Consider the following 10,383-nt stretch of genomic DNA (forward strand, 5'->3'; position numbering starts at 1 on the left):
CGGCTAGGGCTGGGGGGGCGGGGGGTGGAGGCCGATGCGCTGGGCCTTGGAGGGCGCGGCGTCGGGCGGCGGGTGGAGGAGGCGGAGGAGCGGGTTGGAGATGGGGTTGGACGGGCGCGGGGTCAAGAGGGGCGTGGATTCGGCGGCGGCGGCGGCGGCGGCCTTGGAGCGGAGGTGCTCCTCGAGCTCGTCGCGGTCGGAGCTGCGGAGGTCGATGCGGGTGGGCTGGCGGCGCAGCATCGACGCCTGGATCTGGATGGGGATGGCCCTGTGGATTTGGGGTGCGGCGACTGCGAGAGGGCGAGGGTAGCGATCAGGGGAACGATGCGTGGACGCATTGGTCCGGTTGCATATCTATCCGGATCCTCTCCTTTGAGGTGCGCCGTGCGCCGCGCGCCGCGCTCGTGACATTCGTGTTGTATCCTGCTACGTGACCAACACCACACAAAACAGGGTGTGATCCTACACATTTTCTTTTACAACGAGTGTAATCCTTTACTAGTAAGTAGTACAACAAAGGAATTGTGTCTATGTCATGACCACAATAAATACCCTCTGTTGTTGGCTCCTCTGCACCGGACTTGGTCACGGACAATTGCAGGATGGGGGGAGAGTATCAGGTGATACGGAGCCTTAGATGCTCCCATGATACGAGCTCCCGGAATGCTTTCAACATTTTGCGAAAAAGACCTTTTGAAGTCTAAAAATTGCGAACAAATACGACAACCTTTCAGAACCTCCCAGGAGCCGTTGGATCTGAGATCCAATGGACCAGAAGCTCGTATCATGGGAGCACCTAAAGCATGGTATCACCTGATATTTTCTCGCATGATGGGTCATGTTGCGCTCACCCATTGCAACACGGATCATGTTGTGGACACCTTCAACTTGCCTAGCATGAAATTTTGGTCAACCATTTCAGCATGGGCCGTGTTGCGGTCAACACTGTCGTATCCAACTTAATCATCGACAAAATCACGGTGGAAAGTTAAGAGTTTTAATGGCTGAAAAACCTACATTGAACCTTCGACCAGCCAACACAACACTCCTGATTTCACTTTCAGAAGCAACATCTTCATAGCATTCGTAGAATATGTCCATGCAAGGGTAAAATGATGCACTTTATGCCTTGTTGAACTCCTTTTTGCCTTCCTCGCTCAAGGAGTTGTACACTTGAAGCATCCCCTGATAAAAAGTGGAAAGTTGCACTGATAAGTAGAGATTAAAGGTGGTTCCAAAAGATTAATGGCGGCATGCCTTGTTTGAGATGGTCTTTGAGAATAATTCAACTCTGCATCCATTCCTTGCTATCTCCTAAAAAGAGCCTCCACAATACCATGGACAGCGCCCAGCAAAATTCCTGGACACAAACTGGTTAGTTGCGGTGAAAAAAATAATAGGCACCATAGAAGTCATCAAGAGGAAAATAGGTTCACCTCTTTCCCCAAAGATATCACTCTTTTTACTCCTGTTCTAGAGTAGTAGCAAAAGTGTCAGAATTTCCAATTAAAATAATAAAAAAACTACAATATAATATAAAAATGACCATCACCTACCAACAAATAAAAAGGAAAAATTGAAGTCTCAAAATATAATAATGTTCAACTTGACAAAACAATATTATTAGACACATTCTAATCAATTAAGAATAAATAGTTTTAAATAAAAGTAATTCCAAAAATAAAACTAAACTACAATATAATATTAAAATGAACCACACGTCATATAGTGCTGACATGGCAACCCATGACACGCCACAACTAAACATAATTGTGTTGACGTTCCTTATTATGCCATGCCAGCATTATATTATGCCTTCTACTATCTGTGGGACTCGTATACCTGTGATGTTCAACGATTATCCAGCGCCACCACCATGTCCCTAGTATTGCCGTACCAAATAAGCCAAGCCACCACTATTTGAAAAAAAATTAGTGCTGGCGTATATTAAAATGGTGCGCCATCAACGAAATTTGTGGTTCTCTCGCAAAAAAAACGAAATTTGTGGTTAGCACTTTTTCCACTAGGGAAAGCCAAAGAAAAGAATAAAAAATAGTTATGAGTTTTCACTCAGGGCTGCAAGCCAAAGCTTCAGAGGTTTTCACTCAACACACGCTAAAAACTCAATCCCATGTCTAAAACTGGAGATACATGAGAATAAAAAACCTTAACGATGATGTTTGTTATGAGAATAACAAAACTGGAGATACATGAGAATAACTGGCTCGAATACAGCACTCTGAAAAAAATCCGTGAGCCAGTGCACAGACTTACAGACTTAGAACCCAAGTAGCAGAACAGAACAAATATGTGTGAAATCCATCTCTCAATCTAAACACATGGACTGATGTATATATTCGAGCGGTGTCTCAAGTAGATAAACATTTAAATCTCGAGAGTGAGGGAAGAAACTGTACTATGAGGGAAACAAAGTGAAGCCGTGCGCCGCGCGCGTGGCGTTCTAGTTTTGCATCCTCGTACGTGACCAACACCACACGAAGTAGGGTGTGATCCTATACATCTTTTTTTACAACGAGTGTAATCCTTTACTAGTACTACAAAGGAATTGTGCCTACGTTGTGACCACAATAAATCCTCTCTGTTGTTGGCTCCTCTGCGCCGAACTCGGTCACGGACAATTGCAACAAGGGTCATGTTGCGCTCACCCACTGCAACATGGGTCATGTTTTTTTTTTGACGGAGCAACATGGGTCATGTTGTGGACACCTTCAACTTGCCTGACATAAACTTTTGGTCAACCATTTTAGTATGGGCCGTGTTGCGGTCAACATTGTCGCATCCAGCTTAATTATGGACAGAATAAGAATGAAAAGTTACAGTTTTAATAGTAGAGAAACCTACATAAAACCTCCGACAAGCCAACACAACACTCTTGATTTCACTTTCAGAAGCAACATCTTCATAGCACTCGTAGAGTATGTCCATGCAATGGTAAAAGTATGCATTATATTGTATGCCTTGTTGAACTCCTTTTTGCCTTCCTCGCTCAAAGGAAGCATCCCCTCGTAAAAAGGGGGAAATTGCACCGATAAAGATTAATGGCGGCATACCTTCTTTGAGATAGTTTTTCAGAATAATTCAACTCCTCGTCAATTCCTTGCTCTCTGTATCTCCTAAACAGAGCCTCCACAATGCCATGGTCATTGCCCAGCTAAATTCCTGGACACAAACTGGTTAGTTATAGTGCAAAAAATAATAGTCAACATAGAAGTCATGAAGAGGAAAATAGGTTCACCTCTTTCCCCAGAGATATCACTCTTGCACTCCTGTTCTAGAGTAGTAGCAAAGGTGAACGGGGATCCTAGTGCAACCGACCATCCAAGAGCAACATCAGTTGCCCTTCCATCAACATCCTAGTGCAACCGAGCATCCAAGAGCACGTCTTCACACGAAAACGATAGTTGAGAAGTGTTCAAAATACCATACATGGTGATCGAACAACAAAGCTAGCGTTGATGCCAGCACCATTTATTTCTTTGCCCTGAATATACAGTCTTCGAACCGATGGGCCCATTCTTTTTGGGCATACAACAACCACACTGATGTTCTTTGGAAAATCAAGGCCATGTGATTTCAAATGTCCAAGAAGAAATCCATGAGATAAAACAATAATACTATTTGGTTCCACGTGGTTGCAAATTTCCCATAGTTGTCTGCCTGTAAAAAGTAAATGAGAACTTTAGTTACAAGGATAGAATACAATGATGGCGGGACTCAACAAATGTATCATGCAATGAATGATACTCCCTCCATTCCTAAATATAAGTCTTTTTAGAGATTTTAATATGGACTACATACGGATGTGTGTATATATATAGGACAAATTTTATCTACCAGCAGTGGTAGTTACCACCACTTGAGTTTTGTATGTTGTATGTAGTATCTATCAAATCGAAGAGTATGTACGCGTAGTATGTGGTATATAAGAATGTTTAGGTAGTATGTATACTATTTTTTTGGTAGTATGTATCGTATTTTGAGTATGCTCTCTTTTACGTACAAATATGTACGTATTTCACAAATAAAATAAAAACCATGAGCCAATTTTCAATTTTTTCATGTAACTCACTTTGGAGTATCTTATATATAGTATATGAACATACTTAAAATGATAAAGTAGAATATATACTACCACATGGTAGTGTATGAGACATGTGAGGTAACTACCCCAGGTGGTAAAATGGATTTCCCCTATGCTATTCATCACCCAGGGTGCAGAATAAGTTATTCTTCACCCGAGGTAATCTTACGATCACTTCATAATTAAATTACATTTGGAATTCAAATAGTTACATTCCTAATGATTCACTACGTAAAATTTGATATAAGAAAATAAAAATATAGGTCATAAGACAAGAAAATTTGGAGTTTACGTATATTTTACACTATGTTTTTACGTTTGTAATTTTACATAACATAAAATATTTTTTACGGAGATTATATATTTTCTTACGGTCTCTTTTTACATCAGAAATAAGACAAAACTGACGGAACGTAAAATTACAGTGCATTGGTGGTAAAATAGAGGGGGTGAAGAATAACTATTCCTCACCCAGGGTGACGAATAGTCAATCCATATATATATATATATATATATATATATAGACACACACACTTTAGAGTGTAGTAAAAGACTTATATTTAGGAACGGAGGGAGTAAATAGTATGCTCCAAACAGAGCATGCAAGTTCAATTAATTAAATAAACCAACTGGATGCAAGGAAACATCATCCTGAAACTGAGCCTTGTCTAAACAAAACACTTGACAAAGAAAATCTTAAAATCATGCAGAAAGCTAGTGAGCATGATGCGCACCTGTGCAGAATCTAAGATCAACAGAAGCACAAGATCGCTGCCGTCTCCCAATGTTCAGTTCCCCTCGGTGAATTCAGATGCGCGTGCTTCCTCAAAAGATTTAGAACCTTTCCTGAGACCAATCTGAAAGCAAAAGGACAGCTTATTGACCAACTAACATGATAGTATCAAATGCTCACTTTAATTAAGCAAGAACGAGTGATAAACAGTGCCTAGTGCAAGTTATAAAGCCAAAGAAAACAATAAACAATAGTTGTGGGTTTTCACTCTACATGCCAAAGCTTCAGAGATTTCCACTCAACACATGATAAAAACTCAATCCCATGTCTAAAACTGGAGATACATGAGAATAACAAACTTTAACGATGATCTCAGACTTGGCTTGAACCAAATAATCTTTCAGGTTCTGGGCCTTGAGAAAGCACTCCAAAAATATTCCGTGAGCCAGTGCACAGACATATAGACTCTGAACCCATGTAGCAGAACAACACGGATATGTGTGAAATCCGTCACTCAATTTGAACACACCGACTGATGTTTATATTCAAGCAGTGTCTCTAGTAGAGAGACATTTAAATCTCGAGAGTGAGGGAACAAACTGTATTGTGAGGGGAACAAAGTGAAGCTGGGACTGAACTTGGGAGCCCTGTCCGATGACTCCGATCTTCTTGACGCCCTTGAACACCTCAGGAAGTAGTTCTGCCCGCCCCTCACGATGTACTACAGGGTACAACACGCACAAAACAAAACAACAAAACCTAATCCCGATAGGGATAACGAGAGTGATGGAGTGGGAGTGGAGGAACGTACCTCCTCGTGGCCGACGATGGAGACCTTCTCCTTGTTGAACATGGTGGTGTCGATGTTGAGCGACGGCATGGTGGCGCCAACCTTGGCCGGGGCCGCGACCATGGCGGCACATGCCCTAGACGGTAAGGGCGCACACGAGGTGGGATACGTCCGGGGAGAAGGCGACGGAGGAAGATGAACCTCCTAGGATTTTGGGGTGGGTCAAGGGGGCGAGTGTGGATGTCACTGAGGAGGTGGGCGACGACGGCTGGGAGACGACGATGGTGTGTGCCTGTTTGAAGGGGTGGAAGAAGAGGTGGGCGTGCGGTGTTTTCCTCTGTGGTGGAATATCTCCAGACAACTTAAATGACTAAGTGCACATCAGAGAATGGATTTGGTTAAAACTAGTTGTTAGATTAAGTTTAGTAGGCCTAATCATATGGTGGTAATGGTCTGTGTACGTTTTGTGAAGGATATTTGTAGAAGATAATGTTTTCTCCTTTATAAGTATACCTAGAGCTCGACCAATGCTTGGTTAGGAGGACATCGGTATCCCCAACTTATAAACACGGGTGCACATTTTTTCAGATTTATTTCAGGCCTTTCGGCAATGTGCATTCGGTGGTAGGAGACGTTTTCATCGACTACGAACGCATCTGTGGCGATTTCGTTAATCTCAAAATGATTTGCTGGCTCAATCTTGTGGAGGTGCTCATAAAAATAGGATGTAGTGTGAGTGTATGTGCATATGTATGACCATATGCATTCCCGCCTAGCCCCCGTTCCAGTGGTGTTTCCAGCATCGTCGGAGGGCGTGTGGAGGTTTTTCTCCGGCGGATCTCATGGGATTCGGTCGGCATTTGTCTTCAGTGGATCCACGTGGATCCGGTCTTCGTTCGTCTGTGTTCGTGTGTCTACAAGTTGGATACTTTCGATATACGCTTCTCTTCATCTACGGCGATTGCTATTCTGGTGCACTGGTTCTATGTGGCCTTAGCACGACGACTTCCCGACTGTCTACTACAACAAGGGTTGCCCATCTTTGAAGAAGAAGGGGCAATGACAGCGGCGCGCCTTTGTCTCGCTCCAATGTTTATAGTCGTCGCTAGGGTATTCTATGGACCTATATGTAATTTTTACTTCTGGTGTTTTTTGTACTATCTTGACAGTTGATGAATAGATTGAAAGTTTTCCTTGCAAAAATAATATGCATTTGTATAGTAAAGAAAAAAATTACAAGGGTCCTGATAACGCCCACATGTGTGGCATACTAGATATCCGCCCACACACCGTGTGTGGCGTGAGCAGGAGGCAGCCCACACGGGTTGTTTGTGGGCGAACATTAGAATTGCCCACATGTGTGGGCGCACCTACTTCGTGCCACATGCCCAACAAGTACTACTTATCCCCACCCCGCGTGTGTGGCATAAAGCAAATATGCCCACACGTCCTGGCGCAACTACGTTAGGTACCAGCGGGACGACGATTTAATTGGCATCTGGGATGGCAGATGTAGTTATCCGCGATGGCAAATGTAGCTGTAAAAGCATGGCAACTCTCTCTGTTTTGTTTGACTATAGTTGCCATGTCTAATTTATGGTAGTTGTCGCGTGTAATCAAACCATAGTTGCCGTGTGTGATTAACTACTTGCCACATATGGTCAAACAATAGTTGTCATGTGTGTTTACCTAGTTGCCACGTGTGGTCCAACCATAGTTGTCATGTATGGTTAATCACAGTTGTCATGTGTGTTTATCTGGTTACCACGTACGCGCAACTGCAATTGCCGTCTAGCAACGAATCATAGTTGCCAAACGCTCAGTTCGCCCACACACGCGTGGGCTAGGTGGCTGTGTGGGCATAAATTAGTTCTCCCACTCAGCGCAGCTGGCAAACCGCGTGCTGCGGGGCGTATGGACGAACTCTCCAACGCCCACACGTATGATGATGCCCACGTGGCACTCAGTTTCTAACTTTTTTTTTAGGATTCGTGCAAAACAGAATTAACGTGGATTAAGGCGTGTGGACTGCAAACATGCCACACGTGTGGGCGTTATCATTTGAGGAACAGAATTACTTGGGTTCTTTTTAAGATTCGTCTTCTTCCGCGTAGAGTGGAGATAGCTCCTAGAGGCAACACGCGCCGTTCCCGGAAAGCAACACGAGCGCGAGTCTAATTCGGATGCTCGTGGGCCCGTGACGCTACATAACATACCTATAAAATCTTCACCGTGCGGTCTCCTCCCTGTACGCAGCCCAAGCTCAGACCGATCTCGACCGCGCGCGCTCCGACGACCGCCCAGCCGCCGCCCAGGAACCAATCGCCGGCGCGCCGCCCCCTCCATAAGAATCGCTCAAGGTACGCACGCGAGCTGCTAAGCATGTCCCGATCTAAACAGCAACCGATCGCTACCGTTCGAAGTACGTACTTAGTTACTGGTGCTTGAAGTGCTTGTTGTTGGACAGATCGATAAAGATCCACGTGAGGTTGCTAAACAACACGGCCCACGATCTCGAGGTGGACGGCTCGGACACCAACGGCAGCGTGAAGACGAAGATCATGGAAAAGGAGGGAGTCCCACCGCAGCAGCAGCTCCTCTTCTTCGCCGATGAGGGGCTGGAGGATGCCCGGACGCTCGCGGACCATGGCATCGAGGACGGGGCCTCGGTTTGCCTGATCGCCATCAACATGATGCAGGGTTAATTAGTTTGATAAATCGACGAGTGATTTTCAGTTTAATTTTGTACTTCGTTTTATCGTTTTCAGTTTTGCTGCATCGTGTTGTGCAGCTGCATGACACAGCTAGTCGTTTACATATGCAACGATCTATGGTTCTGTCAGAGATTAGTACTATCATGATCTGAAACTAGCAGGTCACACATTAATTAAACAGCCGTGTATATATGCTTGAGGGCTTCATTTGTACAGAATAGAGAGAAGTAATTTCCTTAGCGTGCCTTATCGCTCTCTCGAAATAGGCTTTCGCCCTGCTCTATAGATAAAGCAAACAACTATATAACCAGATTCGTCACGCCACGGAGTGTGAAGCACATACATCTAAACAAAAAAGATTCGTCATAGACGATCGCACATCTTTGGTGAAAACTCCTGTAAGTCAAGTCATTTCGTCATAGATATATCCAGTGCCATTGCCTAGGCGTTGCTTTGCTGTCCATCAGAGACCATGCCGAAGTTACCTGCAAAAAAAAAAAAAAATTCAACGTAAACCTGCCTACTGAAACAGATACGTTGGTTGAGTGGTGGATGGGGTGCAGGATGGGCTTTGCGAGGCAGGACAAAAGGGGTCTTGACACCATGATCATTGCCACAATTTGGAACTCGTGGAAGCAAAGTAACGCAAAGGTTTTCAACAGGAACGATCAAATCAGATCCCCAGCAAGCCTTGCTTTACAGATCCTTGACGAAATCAAGCTCTGGAGGGAGGCCGGAGTTGGTGTGGGAGGGCTTCTACGTTTTGTGAGAGAGTAGTGTTGTAATTTTTTGTTGGTGTGGGTGTGTCCTCGAGGATGTTCGCATCGTTCGTGGATATCTTGTAAAAACTTGTTTCTCTCCTTCTATAAAGATAAGGTACGCAATTGACGTACTCTTGAAAAAAGAATTTAAGATACAACAAATGTCATATATTTTTTTGAGGATAAACGTCATATCATTACTTCATCGGAATTATATATAAGAACAATAATAGTAGATCACAGAATTTTCCATGGGGCATACTTATACATGCATGAATAGAGTAGTAGTAGTATTATATAAGAACAATAGATAGATCACAGCTTATTCCATGGGGCATAAGTACGTACATGCATGAATTGTAGGTTCATGAGCATGCGTTACCCCCATTATTTTTGTCAAACAACATGACATGCGTGAAGAAATTAAGGCATATAGTATATATGTACAGTAGCTAGTAGGGTTTCTGTCCGGCGATGTTGCCCCGCAGGCTGTAGTTGCAGATGATGAACACGCCGCGGTTGCTGTCGCAGACGACGCGCGCGCAGCCGATGGACGTGGAGGACGTCCACACCACCTGGGTGTAATGGCCGCACACCTTGTTGGTCGCGCAGGTGTTGGTGGCGTAGTCGTAGAACTGCTTCTCGTCGGTCCACATGGTGACGGCGCTCGACGCCGTCCAGGTGCCGCCGGCGGAGCCCCAGAAGATGTTCTCCCCGTACGTCCCGCCGGAGTGCACCAGGCTGCAGTCGGCTTTGCGCTGGTTCGCGTAGCTCAGCGCGTAATTCGCCACCGTGGTGTCCCATGTCACCGGCCCGACGCCGACAAGCGCGCGCGAAGAGTTGTGGAGGCTCACGAAGTCCGCCGGGGCGTTCTGGGCAGCGCACGGCGAGGTGATGGCGGCTGCCATGGCGAAGGCGAGGACCAGGGACCAGGCCAGCTTCGAAGAGTAGCAGTACTCCATCGCTAATTGTTCGACCTTTGCACAAGATGATGTGTGTGATTAGGCCGGTAGGTTGTGATGCCAGTGTGAGTTGAGGCTAGTGGTATTTATAGAGCTAGAAAACTAGCTCGACGTGCGACTTCTCCAAGGTATAGGTAAAAGTTAAATACCTGGTCAATCGAGTAGAACTGAATTTTTGTCCAAGAGGGGCAAGATCAAGCTCCATATTGACGCCAACGAATGGATACTAAGGGTACACTGAGCGTTGCTTGGAGTTGTGAAAGGGAAGTGGACTTTTGGAGAGTTTACTTCATCCGGCCGTTCGGTCTCCATTCGTACGTG

The 10,383-nt window shown here is 44.9% G+C and overlaps 3 protein-coding genes and 1 pseudogene across 3 annotated transcripts in view; 1 reads left to right on the top strand and 3 right to left on the bottom strand.

Annotated features, from left to right (window-relative positions):
* Nucleotides 1–296, bottom strand: part of LOC123168666 (triphosphate tunnel metalloenzyme 3) — a gene marked incomplete in the record, with an annotated part of 3,809 nt that extends 3,513 nt beyond the window's left edge. Inside the window, 1 exon segment of the mRNA XM_044586534.1 lies at nt 1–296.
* Nucleotides 297–616: 320 nt separating this feature from the next.
* LOC123170799 (ketol-acid reductoisomerase, chloroplastic-like) lies at nt 617–5,763 on the bottom strand (annotated as a pseudogene).
* A 2,150-nt stretch (nt 5,764–7,913) lies between these two features.
* On the top strand, nt 7,914–8,538 carry LOC123170322 (ubiquitin; the record flags this gene model as incomplete). The annotated part of the gene is given in 2 exon segments (XM_044588171.1): nt 7,914–7,985; nt 8,093–8,538. Coding segments are annotated over 2 exon segments (310 nt in total), but the record flags the coding sequence as incomplete, so codon positions are not given.
* Nucleotides 8,539–9,365: 827 nt separating this feature from the next.
* On the bottom strand, nt 9,366–10,101 carry LOC123168448 (pathogenesis-related protein PRB1-3). The gene has a single exon (XM_044586334.1). The coding sequence runs from the start codon at nt 10,060–10,062 to the stop codon at nt 9,553–9,555; it is 510 nt and encodes a 169-aa protein (XP_044442269.1). The 5' UTR covers nt 10,063–10,101; the 3' UTR covers nt 9,366–9,552.
* Nucleotides 10,102–10,383: the final 282 nt, after the last annotated feature.

Source organism: Triticum aestivum, chromosome 7D, assembly GCF_018294505.1.
Source record: "Triticum aestivum cultivar Chinese Spring chromosome 7D, IWGSC CS RefSeq v2.1, whole genome shotgun sequence".
NCBI classification, from domain to species: domain Eukaryota; kingdom Viridiplantae; phylum Streptophyta; class Magnoliopsida; order Poales; family Poaceae; genus Triticum; species Triticum aestivum.